This window comes from Zootoca vivipara, chromosome 3 (assembly GCF_963506605.1).
Source record: "Zootoca vivipara chromosome 3, rZooViv1.1, whole genome shotgun sequence".
Lineage (NCBI taxonomy): Eukaryota > Metazoa > Chordata > Lepidosauria > Squamata > Lacertidae > Zootoca > Zootoca vivipara.
Genome location: NC_083278.1, coordinates 64,332,514 through 64,351,864, shown reverse-complemented (window position 1 = coordinate 64,351,864; position 19,351 = coordinate 64,332,514). Strand labels below are relative to the sequence as shown.

General features: G+C 40.4%; 1 protein-coding gene across 10 annotated transcripts in view; it reads right to left on the bottom strand.

Annotated features, from left to right (window-relative positions):
• ESR1 (estrogen receptor 1) overlaps nucleotides 1-19,351 on the bottom strand; it is a 198,715-nt gene that overhangs the window by 112,572 nt on the left and 66,792 nt on the right. For 5 of the 10 annotated variants that reach the window (XM_035108734.2, XM_035108740.2, XM_035108736.2 and 2 more), the window contains exon 2: nucleotides 6-508. In XM_035108734.2, coding sequence (XP_034964625.1) covers nucleotides 6-439 — 434 coding nt within the window. In that variant the 5' untranslated portion in view covers nucleotides 440-508. Of the gene's footprint in view, nucleotides 1-5; nucleotides 509-19,351 lie in introns of those variants that run through there. The other 5 variants (XM_060272753.1, XM_035108741.2, XM_035108744.2 and 2 more) reach the window with 2 other exon arrangements.

Here is a 19,351-nt window from a genome sequence, read left to right as displayed (position 1 = left end):
CTTACCTGTAGAAGGCTGTTGGGGCCGCTTCTCTCATCGCAAAGCTGTTCGGTTCATTCTCAAGGTAGTAAGGTACCTGCTGGCTGGGGTGATGAATGAAAGGTGAAAGCTGAGGTGCCGTCTGTAAGAACACAACAGGGCTCGGGGGAACATTATTCAAAGAATGAAATCCTCCCAAGTTGCTGGACCCAAATGACTCTGTCGTAGGGGCATAACTGAGGCTGGGTGAGCTGTACACCGGAGCAGCAGTGGAAAAATCATAAGCGGCACCTTCTGGGTAGTTGAAAACTCCAGTTTTGCTGCTGTCCACATACATTTCGCTAATCGGCCGCTCCAGAGGAATCTTCAGCTGAGGTCTGCTGAGAGGCTCCAGTTCATTGCCTTGTATCTGGTGCAGTAAAGCGACACTGGAGGTTTTTGTGTGAAGGGTCATGGTCATTGTTAGTGGCAGAGAGGGTGCTATATCTTGATAGGGTGCTAGAAGAAGACTCAGCAGCTGGCAATCCACCTGAAAAAAGAGCAGAAATCAGCTTGAAATAGGGCAAAACCCATGTTTTCTGGCTAACAGATCTGAGTATGCATGTATCCAGCTAGTCCCAGCAAGGAGGAATATATAACTGAGCAGAGTCTAAGCACAGGGAACAGTGTCGCTCCTGCTCTCTCTCACTCTCTTTCTGACTCTAACTTGAAGTACTTCTCATCTGAGCTAATATGCTTTACAACAGTGCTGGCAATAGGCCAGATACTTTTGCCTTGCACTGGCATTGGTTTAAACATCACTTGAAAAACAATTAACTCCGGATTTATACCAAATCATTGTTTCAATGTACTAGTTGTTTACGTTTTCTCTTTATATGGCTCTGATAATCAAAGGCAGGCATTGAGGAGCAAATGGGATGGGGCTTTTAAGTATTCCGACGGCAAGCACGGAGCCTCGTCTGTTCATGTTGTATACCCCTACCAGGCTTCAGTTATTCATTCTTTATATGCAAAGTGTACACTATAATGACCCTGGGTAGGACTACAGGGTAGTTGAGATGTGGCACAGTAAAGTGTGTTTTTGTGAAGGCACACTTGCGTGCTCGTGTGCAGCCAGCCACAGACTGTCAAATTCCAGAAATCAAATAGTGTTCTGTATCTAAGCCAGAGAAAAGGCACACAAACATGCCTACTGCAATTATCACGATTCCTGGTATTTAGTAGCAGAAAGCATTTTTTTAAGAAAGAAAGAAAAGTTAAACCTGCAGTTATGCTGCCATTGTGCTTATCAGCATGTTTCTTTCCTTTTAATTGCGAAATAAAAATATAAAGTGAAATCAGTCATTGCTTAAACATGCAGCCTCTTGACATTTAACCACATGTTAGCTGCATGGAAAACAAAGAGATAATAAATCTAGCAGCAACAACCAAAAGTCTAGGTTTTTTAATCTTCAATTTCACATTGAGACCAATCTATAAAAAGCAGAGCTTTGAAAATATCTAAAGGGGTCATTTTAACACATTCAAATAAAAAGAAATCTAAGACAAAACAGACTTCAGAATAATTTATTTTGCCATCTCATGATTTTTAACTTTGTAGAAACAAAGAAGCCATTAAATCATTCAAATAGATAGCTTCCCAGCTATCTATGCTCCGCTGGCTAAAAAACAAACAAAACCTTTTGTGAAATTGAAACATAGATAGCCAAGTGAATGTATGAATGCAATTCCATAGTTAAATGCTTATTTGTTATTCAGATTATAAACCCTGATACAAATGATAGATTGTTTTAAATATTTTTAGCATATACAACAGATATGAATGTATACACGAATTTGCCTTTATAACCAAAAAAATAGTTTTGAAACAACTTTATCACCAATTATGAAAAAGGTCTTTGTTACAAATGAGTAACAAGGTACATAAATTACATAAGTTGTGTTTGCAGTGAATAAAAAAATTGAAGATTTTACAGAATGCTACCTTGTAATATACCGGTACAGGTACCATTTACAGCAATCATATCTGAAGACGATTAAAGATATCTTTAATCTCTTTGGAACTTAATCTACTAGTTTTAATAGATATTAACATTCATACTTGCCCCTACTAGCTTTAATAGATAGCAGAAATCTGGTCAGGAATTATGGTTGTTGTAAATATGCCTGAATTCCACAAGGAAATAAAGATCCACATACCTGAGGATACAGACAGATCCTACAAAAACTCTACAAACATGCATGCATGTATGCCCCAGAGCACAAGTGAAAGTGTGTGTGTGTGAATCTCTCTCTCTGAACGCACATGTGTTTGCAATTTTCATAGACACCAGTGTAACTCCGTTCATATATCTACTGAAATATGTGAATGCAGTAGTGTTGGGTTGTAAGTTTAAAGCTGGCTAATGCATACAGGAAGTTTATTTGTGCAGCCATACATTTAATCTAGCATTATTATATTTTCCAAACCAGGGGTCCAACAAAATAAGAGTTACAAACACAAAGGGCAATGAACATATTTAAATGGAACTTATACCACATTACTTTGAGGTTGGGGGAAAATGCTACAGCAGAGGGCAGATTAGAGATTGCAGACAAATGTAATTAACCGTAAACATTTCCCTGACAATGTTAACATACTTGAATCATAATTTCAACATGAACCTGAACTTGCTGAGTTTAAGGGGAAAGGCAGAATCTAAACTAGACATCCAAATCAGGATCCCATTCCCGAGACAGGAACCCACAAGTTCAACCTCTCACGAATTATGCCACGTAATTCAAACTAAAGTATGCAGACCAGGAGCAAATAGGGTGCAGCACATTATGGTGTCTGCAGAACATGAGTTCCAGAAAACTCAAGGAAGTAATCCAAAGCACATTCAACAGAAGGAGAAGACCCCTTAAGCTCTACCTTGACAGGATGAGGGTCAATAAACCAAAACTGAATTCTAAATATATGGGAAGGTGGCTCTCAGGTCTGGCAGATTAGAATTCTTCTGCTTCTGGATAAGCAGTACCCTAGAAGTAGCAGGTGCATAGCATGGAGGTGCTCCTTGATTTGACAATGTCACATGAAGATCAGGTAGCCTTGGTGCAACAGAGTGCCTTCTACTAGCTTTGACCGATTGGTCAGCTTTGGCTGTTTCAGGACAGAGATAGCCTGGCAACAGTTGCAGCTGGATTACATTGGGATTACCCCAGATTATACAGGGTGGAGGAACCACCAGCCCACTAGGCTTTTCCATTTGGCCCACGGGGGCATTTTTCCATACCACAGCCACCTGCCTCCCACTTGACATCAGGTGTCACATCAGGTGTGGGGGAGGTAAAGATGCAGCTGGACTGGCCAACCTGTAGAAAGCAAGAGTGAACTCCCCACGCTGATGCATACGGAGTACAATCCTGCCTAGTTGGGTGCACTAGTGAGTTCCTCTGAATCCTGTAGGGGTGCTCCTCTGGGGAGTTCAATCCTGTTAGGACACTATTTCACTCCATCCCCCACGGGCCAATTTTGACAGGCGGGTGAGACAAGGATAGTTTGGCCATGATGATTTATGCATTGGCAACCTCAAGACTCAATTATTGCAATATATGCTATATTGGGGATCTCGTCGGGTCTGGTTCAGACACTACAACTAGTGTAAAAATCAAATCATGTTGGTGGGGGCAGACTGCTGCCAGCACCCCACTTCTGTGCTGAAAAGCTTTCACTAGCTGCTCGTGTGCTACTGGGCCAGCTTCAGGCTTCTTGTATTAATTTCAGGTCGCTGGGGGAGTCACAGTTATTAGTCCCCCATGGCTCAGATACACAGCTCATATTTACCAGGAGCAGTGTGTTCAGTATTGTAGGTCCAATTTTATTTAAGGTCCCTGCTTAATTTCTATCAATTACTGCTGGCATCTTTCTGTCTCAAGAAACAATGGAGTGCACCTCCAGGCAGTGGGGGGGGTGTGTGTGTTAGCAGCACTGAAGTGACCTTCCATAGTGTACAAGCCTAGGCAGTGTATATGGAGGTCCTGGGCTGCCCAGACAATGACACCCCCACCCTCGGCCTCACTGATGTGGTCCAAAGGAAAGCAGAGTCATACGTTTGGCATATGCTAGGCTTGGGGAGTTGCTGGAAGGAGGAGTACAGGGTACCATCCAACCATCTTAGGCAGGGCCGTCTTAAGCGTCCCTGGCGTCGTGGCCGTGGTACAACGGATCCTTCCAGCGCCCCCCACCCCGTTTCCCAGCATGGTGGCCAGGCGGGCACAGCGCGGCTGCCACAGGCGCTGCTGCGCGGCGGGCGGGCAGGCACACCTCAGTTGCCGTGGGCGCAGCTGCGCGGCGGGCCGGCCGGCCAGCGGGCGGGCACAGCTCGCGGCGCCCCCCTGGCGGGCCGGCACCGTGGTGCCCTGCGACACCCAGCCTGGCTGTAGGGCCGGCCCTGATCTTAGGGACACCACTCGGGATTTGTGTAGGGTTTCTTCTTAGCCTTTTCTTCTCCCAAATATATCCCACAAGACAGCAGGGGTTTAGGATTAGTTTTCTTTCTCCTATATGGGCTACCTTCCCAGGTTGTTAATCCCATCTGCCTCTCAATTTCCTCTACAGCACATGCAGAAATTGCCTTCTTGACTGTTAGACCCACTATTGATCTCATGCACTCAATCCATCAGACTCTGTTGTTTTGTTTTCTGCAAATTGTTCTTTTAAACCACACAAAAACTGTGTTTAAATTGTATACACTTCCTTAAATTGTATTTTTGTAAGCATTTTGTCCCAAAATACTCATTTTGGTATGCATCCCCTCCCTCTACACATTTTTATACACACTTTTAAAGCTGAGAACGACATTGCAAAATTCAGAGAAGTGTGAAATCCATCGAGTCCCTATGCTCCAATTTGCATATTAATCAGGAAAACACTTTTTTAAAATTCAGCATGTTTATAAATTATTATGTATCCCTACTTAAGACATTTTTATTTGGCAGTCTGCTTTTGGTTTCTATAGTCTTTTGTTTCCTCTTAGTCTGCAAATTACTAGGAAGTAATTTTATTGTATTTGTACTTTGAATAATTTTATGGCTGTTGTACACCATCAGAAATCCATTGGATGACGAGTATTTTTAAAAGCCAGTCTCTGTGATTGGCACCTGAATCCAACAAAGTGCCCATTATGTTTGCGCTATGTGTGGGGTACAACCCAGCCCAATGCAAAGGACCTCGCCATCTCTTCTTCTCCTCTTGCCAACTCACCTACAGGGAATTAGAAGTTTTGGAATACAAGCAGTCAGGATGGAGGGAAGCTGTAGTCAGGCAGGCTGAAGACTGACGGTGAAGTCATGCTGAAGGCCCTGGTAACCTCACTTAGTAAATGACCCAGACTGGGGGGGGGGGCAGCTCTGGTGGTCTCATAATTCAGTGATACAACAGTTAAATTCTTATTTATTTAACAGAAATCAAGGTTAATCACATAGTAGGCACAGAACAAGAAGCTAATATACAACTACATAGGAAAGGAAAAGTAATTTCAGAAAAAAGGGTGTAGTCTCAGCTCCAAGGCATAATAACTAAGAGACAATATTTAACTCTATTATAACTAATTACAACATTGCTCCACCCTTACTTTACAACTCAGACATAGTCCTTCAAATAACAAAGAGCTCTTTGCTCTCTCACTGGATCACACTTCTCCCCAGGAGTGGGCATCTCCTCTAGATTCATCTGTCCGTCACTGGTAACCAACAGTTATTATGAACAGCCCTGAACAACCAGGTTCAGAATTCTCAATTACTCTACAGGGCTCTGGTTCTTCTTGGGTGACCACTCAAGTACTTCAGATGCATCTATCCACTTGTAAATGTCACATTGATATTTACAGACTACTCACTATCAGAAGATTGTAACTTTAAATGATAAAGGCCCCATTTGTTATCAGGTCATCCCTGGAATCCATGTAGGTTGGTGGGTACTGAAACTTTTTGTGAAGAATGAATTCTGAACCTTTAAGTCTTTGACATGGTAGCCATGTAAGGGTTTTTTAAGTAGTTTGTTTTTTCCATACTTCTCCTTTCATGTCAGGATACAGTAAATCCAGATGAGTCCTTAGACCCCTTCCCAACAGCAGTTGGCCAGATCTTATGCCTATGATGATTTGTGGTATGGTCCTGTACTTCTTTAAAATTCCTCACTGTTCTTTCAATAAGGCCATTTGAAGCTGGGTGATAGGATGATGTTTGAATGTCCAATGATGAAGGATGATGGGAACTGTAGTTCAGTAACATTTGGAGGGCCAAAATGTTCTCCACATTTTGGATGAGCCTCTGATAATAAAATCCTCTTCCCTAAAATAGGGGCCAGCATAGTCTAAATGCAAAATTATTTGTGTTATTTATTTCATAAAATCTATACTCTGCTTGATTGTAGAAAACCTCAAAGCGGTTTACAAAATGATAAAACAATAAAACCAAGAAAAAAATCACAATACATTAAATCACTCAAAAGTTAAAATACTAAAGCAGATTAGTATTTGATCTCAATAGGCTTGATCTCAATAGGCAGGGAGTTCCAAAGTGTAGGTGCTTCTGGTGCAAGAGGGTCTGTGCTGGAGTTTCTTGTTGCAGCTAACATTGGGAACAGTGCTTAACAACTCTTTCCAAGCCACTAGACATCACTACAAGCTACAGCTTTCATCCAGAAAATTCTTGGGATGCACCTCATGTAATCCTCTCAGAATCCTTTGCTGTTTTTGTCATGGTAACACCCCATGACCTGACCCACAAGATGCAGAGATAATCTATGCTCGGTTCTATATTCATTATCCAGAATTCATTCCTGGATTCTGTTGTGGCCCCTGTAAGATGTTATGGATTACCCCAGATAGTACAGGAGTCTGCTGAGTCCACATTCTGATCTGGAATGTCTTTACAGGGGACTGATCCAGATGTTCTAAAAGCCCAGTGATTTGCATAGGGCAATCTTCAAAAGAGGGTGGTTTTAGCAAATGCTGTCTTGGGTGTTGGAAGATGGTCCTGATCTTCTTTTGCATGTGATGAGGAGAATGTAATCAATCATTACCACAACTCCCAGGATGTCCTTTCAGAGCTTCTTCATGGCCCTTTGGAATACATCTCAGGCTGATGAAACTCCATAGGGCAACCTGTTACACTGGTACAACCCTTTGTGCATACTGATTGTGGTGAATTTCTTGCAGTCCTCAAGTTGCATCTGCTGGTAAGCCTGGGGCATGTCCTACTTTTAAAATGGAGGCGTTCTCCAAGCAATGCGAGCAAGTACTAAGTTCTTGGAATGGGGTAAATGTCTAGTTTATAAACTTGATTGATTATGACTTCTTATTCCAAACTACCCAGTTCTTTTTCATTTCTCCCTGTGAGAGCACAGGGCACTGCTCTAGTTTTACAGTACTTTGGCTGGCTGCCCTCCTGGTATAAATCCTGGCTTTTATTCCTCTTACTGCACCTAATCCTTCTTGAAATATTTTAGGGTGGGCTCTCAGAATCTCTTGAGAGGTCTGACAATTTCTATACCTCTACTTTCCTTCAGCCATGTTCAACCAAGCAAAGTTTGGCCTTTCTTCCTTTTCTACTAAAGCCTTTTATGTTGACCTTTGATGTGACTGAACACTTCTTGATCCTAGGACTGGGGGATTTCTGCCAGGGTAAGTCCTTAATTTCACTATTTTCTTAGCCAATGGACTCAGGCCTCCTTTACATTGTTGGTAACTCTCTTCATTGACAACTGTAACAGAAGCCCCTGACTCTATTTCCATGCCTACTGGATGATTGGAGATCCAGAGATGGCTGGACAGTGTTCTTGAAGCTACAAACATGAGTTTGACCAAACTGTGGGAGGCAGTGGAAGACAGGAGTGCCTGGCATGCTATGGTCCATGGGGTCACGAAGAGTCGGAAACAACTAAACGACTAAACAACAACAACAACAACTGGATGATTACTGAACTGCACAGTTACGTTATGAGTCTCCTTTTTTTTCTATTACACAGTAAACCAAGCAGATCTTCTAATCTGCCTCCTCCCCCCCCCTTTCCTTCTGTAAATAATAAGCTTTTTGTTTTCTTGCCTCTCTCTTGGACTGACTTGGTTGTGGAACCAGATAACCTCCTTCATGAATTCTTCCTAAATGCCTAGGTTTTATGAATTTATAGCATTGGGACATTCTGTGTTTACCAACATAGGCCGACAGCATTCCTCCTTAACAAAAGCACCTTTCCAGATCTCTAAACTTCTGCTGTGGGCTGCAGACTTGACTTAGAGACTTATTTTGAGTTTCTCTCTTGTCAAGATGCAAATCCTGTACATTTGTCACTGTTGCTTCCATGGCAGTTGCCACCTTTACACCTTTATCATAGGCCTGATCCCTATCAGCTAGTAATTGATTTTAAATTTTTCTATGACTAATTCCACACACATATCTGTCTCTCAACATCCCCTCCAGATTTCCAGAAGAACGGGGTTCAGTAAGCTTTTAGAAATGAGCTATATACTCTGATACAGATTCACCTTCCTTCAACCCCCTATTATGGAATTTGAAACGTTTCACAATTATACTTGGCCTTGGAATATAGTGGTCAGACAAGATCTTTTGCAACTCTGCCAAACTTGTGGTTTTAACAAGCTTCTTAAAAGGGAGCAAGTTGAACATCCACAAGCACTGAGAAATGTTGCCTTTTGTTTGTCACCTCAGTGATTACTGTACATTAGCAAGGAAATAGTGGCCCAGTATGTCCACATATTGCTGCCATTCTTCTGTTTCTGAATTAAATTCCTCAGTTTTTCCACAGGATGGCATACCTGGGTTTTTTTCTCATTGCCACTGTTAAATTCTTGTTTATTTAATTAATATATAGGTCCAGAATAAAAAGCATACACACTACATAGGAAAATGAAAGTAACCACAAAAATAAGCTAAACAGTGAACTCTTAGCTCTAACTATCATATCTGGAGACAATATTAGAACTATAATTACTGATTACACAAGTAGATTAGCTCTTTGGGGTCATCTGACTTCCTAGGTCAAGAGGACTGTGGTTTGTACTGTGCAGGCACAACTAGGACAGTGTATAATTCAGGAATACAGTTTAAGTCCAGCAGTGGCTGGCATAGGGCAGCTGGCTACTAATGAATGGTCACTGTTCCCTCCATTCTGGGATACAGAAAAAACTCCATGGAGATAACAATGACAGAGGGTATAGTGTGGCTGCTTAGGCATCCACCCCTCGCCACCCGGAATGACACAAGCTTGTATGACATTTGCATAAGCTAATTTATGGGTATAAATGCAAATTTATAAATAATGTCTATAATCTAAATAGGTAGAAAAAAATACATCTCATCATAGTGGGGAAGACTGTGACCAGGTGACTTCTGTGTCTTCTCAGTCATCTGCTAGGTGCTGTTGATGGACAACTTCAAGGTTTCTGCTCTCCCTCCATAATTATCTTGAAATTAGACTTGGATCGGATAAGAACCTCCTTCAGTAGAGGATTCTCCACTGACAGCTCTTTAAATAGAAAGTTGCACTCTGTAAAGTAGGACCTATGACCATCCTAAGAAAGCCCCCCAATACCTCATTCAAATTCTGCTCAAAAACTGAATGTTTCTACCAAAGGCAATGGGGGAAGAAAGGCAAAGCAGGCAGATACAGTATGTAATGAACTGCACTGCTGGGAGAGTGATTAGATGTTACCCAAAATGAGCCGGGCAGGCCTGACCAAATGTGAAGATATACCAAGCCAGCAAGTATTCCTTTGCAACTAGCACTTGCCCAAAATATGCCATCAAACAGTAGCACAACTGGGTGAAGTAAACCAAGCCTGGAAGCTGAGCCCTACAAGGCTAGCAGAGTAAACTGATCCTCCTGTGCTGGCCTAGTTTCCTTGTCATCAGAATTACAGCAATTATTTTCAAAGCCATCTTGCTGAGTAATGGCTTTAAGTTTATACTCTGCAGAAGATGTATTTGATTATGTGCCTATTATTTTCAGAATTGTGGTGCTTCCAAGGGTTCATTCTCTCATCAAGTGGTGTTTTCTGAAAATTATACATAAGAGCCTCTGGTAGAGAATGTGGAATCCAGAATCTGTTGAACAAGGCAGAGAATGCAGGTAGATAACTTGTGGGAGAAGGCAGAACATCTAGATGCCAGTACTATGATAGAGGAAGCCTAGAAGCATTATTGAGCGTTTTATACTTTCTGTGTTTTAACACGCCAGACTAGGCCAGTCATGACAACCTATGTCCTTTCCTGAAGGCACTGTGTACTGTACTATACTGTAACCAAAGCCACATTTGAAGCACTTCTGGGCACCGTATTCCAAGAAAGTTGTTGACAAACTAGAATGGAGTGGAGAACAGTGTTAGGTAGGAGTTCATGCCTGTTGTATGGTTCTGGGAATATTGGCAATTCACCAAGCTACGCACTACAACCCATAGGTCCCATTCCTGGTCAGTCATCACCAGTTCAAACTCCATGAGTGTATATGTGGAAATGATATTTTTTGGCTCCTACACTTTAATATTTGTTTACACTGAATTGCATTTGCACTTTTATTGCCATTCAATCAGTTTGAATTAAGTTCTTTTGGGAGCTGAGCGATGAACAGTGTCTAGTTCATCTACAAGTTCATTATCTTACATGTTTAGGGAAGTTTTTAATGTTTGATGCTGTACTGTTTTTAATATTCGGTTGGAAGCCGCCCAGAGTGGCTGGGGAAACCCAGCCAGATGGGCGGGGTATAAATATATTATTATTATTATTATTATTATTATTATTATTATTATTATTATTATCTTGAGGAAACATGATCATATTTCTGGAATACAGTGTCTGTTTATTTCCCTTTCATTTATCTCTGTCACTCCAAGTTCCCAAGTGAAGAGAAATGGAGGAAAGGTGCATTCAGGGTTCAGATGTATGAAGATGGTAACACTGGTTGTGTTTCTGGACCTCTCAAAGCTTTTTGGTGATTTGTTCTGTGGGGCTGCTAAGCTAGGTGAGCAATCTTACTAGATACCCATAGTCCTATTATGTACTGCAATACCTTCTCTTGTCTCAAGAAGCATGCTCTGTTTACATAGGCTCTTCCCTATGATCCCTGCACAGTATCCTCTATCACAGGAGGCAGCCTATGTGGGTAGAAAAGGATCTGAAAATTTGAAATTAAAGTACTAAAACAAAAGAAAACTGACTGATCTATAGCTCATTGATCAAGTGAGCAGGACTTCTCTTTGTCTTACACACATATATGAAGCTTAAGACTGTACAAGGTTTGTTTTTCTTTAACTAAAAATGGCAGAAGAGCAATATCTGTTTGCCAGTTTGCTGTCAGATTTTGTCTTCGGTTTTCAAAAACTTTCGTATGAGAACATGATCACAAAAAGTTGGCCATCATAGAGCTGAAATCCACACTGAGGTTTAGCTATATTTGTTGGGTAGAACTTCATGTGAAACCACAGCAGGATGAGTGGATTAACAACTTTACAATGGAAAACTGTAGAACCTATTCCATCAGAAAGAGGAAATAAGCTTGCTAGCAAAGACAAGACAGAAATGGGGCCAGAAGTTTGTCCACATTCAAGCATTGCTAGGAGGCAAAACCACATGCAGAGAGCCAGAACTCTAGAAGAAACTCCAACATAGTAATTTGAAATCAAGTTTGAGTGGTTCCAGATTGTGTCTGCATTCCATGTTGTAGACACTGACTTTTAAAAGAGCTGGAAGATACAAGACAACCACCACAAGAAACACAACATGAACATTCACAACATGGTGTTAAAAAATATATAAACTACAGCAGCTCAAGAAACAGATATGTGGAAAGAAATGCCACCAAACCCCCATGTTATTATTATAAGCACTAAGTATATTCTTCTTCTTCTTTGGCGACCACTCGTAGCCGAGTAAGATTGTCTTCCATAAACATGGTTTTAACAATGGGTCCGTAAGTGACTGTGGAGGCCAATTCTGGATCCACACGTCCTTCCACAGTGGGGACATTGGTTTCCAGGCAGGAGTTGATCATGGTGTGGATTTGCCAAGCGTGCCTTCCTCTTAGCACATTTCTCCCTTGCGTCCTGAGATCGAGTTTCTTCAAAGCCCATGACACCTTTGGCAAAGGCTGTTCTCCAACTGGAGCGCTCGCAGGCCAGTGTTCCCAGTTGTCAGTGTTTATACTACATTTTTTAAGATTTGCCTTGAGACAGTCTTTAAACCTCTTTTGTTGACCACCAGCATTACGCTTTCCATTTTTAAGTTTGGAATAGAGTAGTTGCTTTGGAAGACAATCATCAGGCATCCGCACAACATGACCAGTCATCAACAAAGTTGATGTTGAAGAAGCATTGCTTCAACACTGGTGATCTGTGCTTCTTCCAGTACTGTACACTGATATTAGTTCACCTGTCTTCCCAAATGATGTGTAATTTTTTTTCGGAGACACCATTGATGGAATCCTTCGAGGAGTTGGAGATGGCGTTTATAAGTGGTCCACGTTTCACAAGCATACAGTAAGGTTGGTAGTACAATAGCTTTGTAAACAAGCATTTTGGTTTCCCTGCGAATGTCCCAGTCCTCAAACACTCTGCACTTCAATCGGGAGAAGCCACACTCACAGAGCTCAGGCGATGCTGGATTTTGGCATCAATGTTGGCCCTTGTGAAAAGGTAACTGCCTAGGTAGGAGAAGTGATCAACGTTTTCCAACATTACACCACTGTGTTGGATTACACCACTGAGTTGGCAATGTAAGTATATTACATTGCCTACTTTTCATATTTTGGGTGCTTTTTGAAATCTGCCACAGCTGGGAGGACAGTCCATGGTACAAATATCGTTTTAGGGCCAAAGTTCAAGTTATGCAAAAGATCCATGACTAGAACCTCTGGCTTGCTAATGTTTGTTATTGTTTTGACTTTTTTAAAAAACCAGGGGCTCTCAAATAGATCAGATAGAGGAAGAGGAATTGAACTAGAGCTAAAATTGTTTGCTATTTGGTGTGCTGGAGAAAAATACAGAAACAATATAGTATCTGTATTTGTTTGTCTACCTAGCAGGTTAAACAACAGCTGGAGAGAGAAGGATTTACACTGGGAAAATTAAATAAGAGAGAAACATTATTCAGTAACCTCGCCCCATTTTTCTAGCCTTCCAGATAAATATATTGATACATCCAATCTAACAAGAGGGAGATTCCCTTGCTGCGCTGCGGTTTAAAAGGGGTAAGCTACGTATGTCCCCCTGGCCGACCGGATTGGCCGGCTGGGGGCCATGACGTGGTTTTACTTGTCCCATGCCTGAAAGGTAACAGACAGGTGACCACAGCTCTTGCCACAGATGATGCAGTCCTTGCTTTTTGTAACTATATATGTGGAATATGATGGCATAAGCATTAGAGTCACCATCACATATTTATTTAGTTAGTTGTATGTTATACCCAATGCTTCTTTCAAAAGCTACACAGAGCAGCTTGCAAAATGTGAAAAATATAATCAATGCACTAATATAATAGAAAATAACAAATTATCAACACAACAGAAATGGTACAGTCAAGCATTTAAACACAATTACATGACTAAGAAGGCTCACTGGAATTAAATTGGCTCCACTGCATGTCTTAAAACTAGTAAAGATCGAGTCTCTTACATCCTACTGTCTTAGTCTAACAGGTCTTCAACTTCTTCTTTTTTTAGTATAGACACTGTTGTAATCTCTGCTGCCAGTATTTCAAAGTAGAAAAAAAGTTTCCACTTACAGGAAATTGTCATTGGTGAACAAATGACAGCTTTTCTCATTCATCCTGCATTGGGATGACAGCTCCAATCAAATACAATTGTAACAAATTTGTTACCATGACCATAAATAACAACTCTGCATTAGGGGTGGAATTTTCTGAAAATCCCTTTGCTTCCTTCAGTGGTCCCAATCTGGATCAGGCTCCAGCATCTGCAATTTTGCACTGCCACTTGCTCTGATAAAGCTGCTCCTCATCTACCTCACAATGCACTAAGGAGTACCTAATATTAGCTAAAGTTGAAGCTTGGAGAACCCCCCCCCCCAAAGTTGTCCATATATGTATTCTTATCAAGTCATGCCTACACCACAAACTGTAACTGATAAACACACATACATAGATCTCCTTTGGGGGCATAGCCCACCCAATGAGACTACTCAAGTAGAAATGACATCCATTCAAAAATAAGCTTGATCACATAACTAGATTCTCACGGAAGCAAGCATAGGAACTAGCATTAAACATACCATACTCGATGTAAGTTTCCTGCCCAAAGTCCTGTTTGATGTTAAATACAAATTCTGTGAATATGTTCCCATGTGAATGTTGAAAGTCACTTAAATGTGATTTCCACCACTGATGGTTAAATGCCTACTTTCAGACATTCACAACATGCATCTGGATTTGTTGGCATTCACATACGGATGTGGATTGAACATGTGATTCTACTTTTCAAGTATAGCTTGTATGAATGGCAGCCTGCTATATGAAACTAGTATTTTTATTTATTTATTTTTGCAACTGAGCTTTCCTTTGTCTTATGTACAAAATACAGCTGGTGAATCTGAGGAGATAGCTTAAAGGATTTATCCAATATGGTACAAATTATATGGTTAATTTAAGAACAGAAGGAAAGGATTAGAGAATAATCCCAAAGCATATGGAAGTGGCTTTAGAATAGCTGCACATCTCTCCATCAGTTTCAGGCATGAGTCTGGTCCTCCATAATTTAGGAAACCCAATGAGATTCATGTCTGATAGATAAACCCCTGGCAAAGATCAATAGAAGAAGGGCTGAATTGACCTGAGAACTTATTTTGTTATGGGAAGACAGGCATTCTGACCTGAGGCTTACTCTTGTAGCCTGCAAAAGCACCCTAAGCAGTGAGCCCAGGGGAACATTTTACATCAATGCATTAGCATTGTAGAAATCCAGGAAGACATTAAGCCTTCTCCAGAGCAATAACAGCTCCAGTAGCATTTGCATTGCAGACGATCACAGTTGTTTAATTTGCAGAAATTGCCAAGAATTAGTGTTTGGAAGACTGAATTATTGCTGAGAAGCATTTAGTTATTTGAATTCATTTGTACTGTTATGTTGAGGAGAATATTGAGCATTATTCACCATACTGCTTGCTTTAATTACTGAGTAGGGAGTGCTTCACCACAAATGTGATTCTGATACAAGAAAAGAAGAATTTCATGTGCCCTTGTCAAGCAAGCTTCACTACTGCAGGATTTTGTTTGCCAAAAAAAATACAGTGCCAAGGTCAGTATGCCCTACAGTAGAAATGAGCAAATAAGGGCCCTCTCCCAACAATATACGGTACACAAAAGGGTTTGCTCTTTGTCTAGACGAAGTGTGGCTTGACTAATGTGGAATCAGGCTTGTACCCTAGGATAGGTGTGGATAATCATCAGTCCATGGGTTACATGCATCCTTCAACTGCTCTTCATTCAGGGCTCCAAGATTCAGGGACCCCTGTGCACTTTTCCTGACTGCCAGGCTGATCAGCCATCAACTGGGCAACACAGAAAAGATCACTGGGTGCAAGGGACAATGATATTGATATTGGGATACCCGGGGAATTAAGGCTTTAACCTGTTCCTTCAGCACAACTCTGCATACGCTCAAATTCGCTGTCCCCCACATAGCTAAGAGTAGTGCAGAGACAGCAATTTTGGTTGCATTGGAATTGCTGGAAAGTGACAGTTTCAAACTCACTCCACCATTAGGTGACTGAAGAATGAAAGCCAAATATCAATGTTTCAAAGGTTGCATGCATACTGCTCAGGTATTAAGCACTGCAAAATACGGACACTTTGAATCAGTTTTATGGTTATGGAACAATAGCTTCTGCAAGCACAAATCAAAGCAGAAGTAAAACTCCATCCAATAGTCACACCAACAAAGGGGGTAGTAAAACCAACAGCAGGGAAAGCCACTGGTTCGTTGAGCCTTAATGCTTTAATGTTGCATCTCAGCTGCTGTGTAAAGAGAGAGGTGCATTTTCATCTCTGGAGTGGAACAAACGGGACTTTGGTGTTTCAGGAACAGTTTTTTTTTCCTTGGCAGATGTTTCAACACTCAGAACAGAAAAGATCAAAGAACACAGTTCAGTGCCGGGGGCGTGGGCGGGGTAGGAAATCAGGGTTATTCATTATTCCAACAATCTTGGGTTTCTTTGCTTGTTCTCTTGTTTGCATTGTTTTCTGGCAAACCAAATGGTGTCACTCCATAAGTACACTGGAGTGGTCAATAGTCTGGATTGTTCTTGAGCAGTAAACTCTCTATGGTAATACTAAATGTTAATGAAGCTAACATTAAAGATAGCTATGTATTTATTCTTTCATTGACAAACACAACGATTCAAAATACACCAATTTGTCCAAAGGCACAATTTTCTATGGTGTAACAGATATTATGCAAGGTGCACTATTAATGCATTATGGCTCCCTTGAAGCAAAAAGGGCACAATACATTAAAGTGGCTTGAAACTGAGACTAGACAAATTTAGACCAGAAACCTTGTTTTGGACACATATAATAGACATTGTATGGATGAGCAAGGGGCAAAAAAGGCTCCTAAAATCTTCTACCCCCAGGGCCCACTTGACATGGCTGAAAACTACTGAGGACCACTAGACACAAAATGGTGACAGAGTTTGGCACAATCAGTTGACAATTACTGGCATCATTTTCTAGTGATATGACCCCACATTTTAAAAGAAAACAATGTAGTGAAATAGAAACTAGTATTAAAAAGCTCTGTTCTAGTTCAATATGGTCTTGGCATAGAATATATATAGTTGCAAGTCATCTGCAACTGCAGAGTACGACTTACTGCTGTGTTGCACTGCTCAGCTCAACTCAGCTCAGCTCAGCTATTATGTTGACAGTCAACATAACTTTGATGTAGCATAAACAGATGAATCAATCTCATGTCTAAGGATAAGACAGCATGTTTTTACTATCTAACTTGCTTTGGAGCATTTAAGATTGCCTATAACATAGGACCTATATGTTTGACAGTTTTGTATCTGTTGTTTCTAAGGTATTCATAGGCTCAGGCTGCAATCCTACATACTCCTACCCAGGAGTATAAATCCCATTGACTCTACTGCCGAGTAGATGTGTGTAGGATTGAACTATTGGCTATTTTGTGCAGGCATTCAAGAACAGGTAGGCTAAAGCTCAACACTTGAATCAGTTTTATTTGTTTTGGAAAGCATAAGGGACATTTGTAGTTTGAGGTTATAGCAAACTTTGTCTATGGGGATTTATATGCCTGATATACTTTCATATTTAATGTAAATAATAAATATATATAATGTATTCATGGAATGACATTGTTTCTTTTAGGACTTTTGACATTTTTTATTTGAAGCATTTGGGATGATTTACAGTTTGGTTCGTTCCTAATAGACTGTATCTTAAAATTTAGGTGCACTGGCATATTGAATTTCTAGTCCTCATGCCAGCACAAGTCAGCTGGATGGCCTGCTCATAACTCTATTGCCACATCTGGGATCTGAGCCCTTGTTCCAGATGTTTCTTGTAGGGGCCATTTCTATCCCATATGTATATAGTTCATTGGAGGGTTGTATAAGTGTTCATAATTTAATAGAAAATATATGCAACTAGACATATAATGCTTGGAACAACAGTATATATCTGTATTCTTAATGGGGTTTATTGTGCATTGCCTTACACACTGTTTTTCCCCAGTGATGAAGCAATTTATAAATTTAGGGTGATATCTAACTCAATCATACTTGAAGTAATCATAGCTAGTAAAATTTAAGTCCATTTCAGTAGGTCAGTTCTGACTATGACAACCATCAGGTATCACACATAATAAATAGGAAATGCTTTGTATTCATATCCTCCAGAAGATCTAGGACTCCTATCACCCAGCCAGCATGGCAAATGGTTAGAGATGATGGGAGCTGGAAGTCCAGTAACATCCGGACACCACAGGTCCTACATCTGTACTCTCCTAGCCTCTGATCACATACTAGTTCTAATCTGAGACATGGTTAATCAAACCTATAGTAAAAACATCTGAGAATATCTAGGATTTTGATGTATGCAGTCTTTCTCAACTGAAATATGGAAGTAACTTAACCTGCTAAAAAAGGTGCAGAGAAAAAAGACAGAGATATGAATTAGATGGCAGCTGCTGCCTGTTAATAAAGCTAGCTTTCAAACCTGTATTTTGCATGTCTTAACAAATACCCTAAACATCTTTATAGATTATATTAAATATGCCGTAAATATAACTATTTATTTTTTGGGACAGTGGGATGCAAATAAGAAGCAAGCTGGGATATAATACAAGGAAAAAAAACTAATAATAAAAGTTGTTTCTGAATGCAGCTAAAGGATAATTGCCCAAAATATTACATACACTGTATTTTGAAGGTTACATCATAAGATCCTTCATCTTTCAAAGTGGCCCACCTCTCAAACCTCTTGACGCAGTTTTTCCTAGAAATGTTTATTTCGTATTGGAGATACCAGGCCCTAGAACTCCATCACCATGACTTCTAAAGTATATTTCATTTTTTGTAATGCACTCAATTCACTCTACTATGTTTCTAGCTATCTGTTACTAGCCATATAAAGATACAAGACCAACAGATTCCATTATCTCTAATGAAATGTCGGGGGGGGGATTCAATGTATCAAGGATGAAATGCAGTCATTCACCATAATGCCAAACCTATGGTGAGTACGCTTCTGTAACCTTAGAATATTTTTGCAATCCTAAATTTTAATATTCTGTGTTAACATCTCAAAAATAATCTGTCTGCTCCTTAGATGCAATCATTTTTAATACAAACATTTTGAAAAGAGATAGCTGATATAAAAAACAAAAACAGACCTCTGTTCCCTGTGATATTTTTGGGTTGGAGCCAAGCCTATTCATGATTATAACAGACCCATTGAAATAGACAAGTCTTGTTAACCACAACTAACTTAAGCTCCATTGATTTCAGTGAGTCTACTCTAAGCATGACCAAGCCTGGATCCATTCCTTTGGTATATATACACTCAAAAAGAGACAACCAGCTTAGTGATGATGCTTTGTTAAAAGTAGTCATGCAATAATCTTAGTAAGTGGTGAAAATATACAATTCAAAGGCTGGTAAAACTTCTCTCTAGAAATCTAACAAAGCACAACTGTAAGCAAGATTCAGTATTTTAAAACTGCTGCTTTATACAAGTTGTCAAAAGAAGGTGCATAGACTGACCCGGTAGCATTCTGGACTGCACCATACCAAACTGAACTGAAACTACAGTTTTTAAATGTTCCCTCAAATCAAAAGCTCTT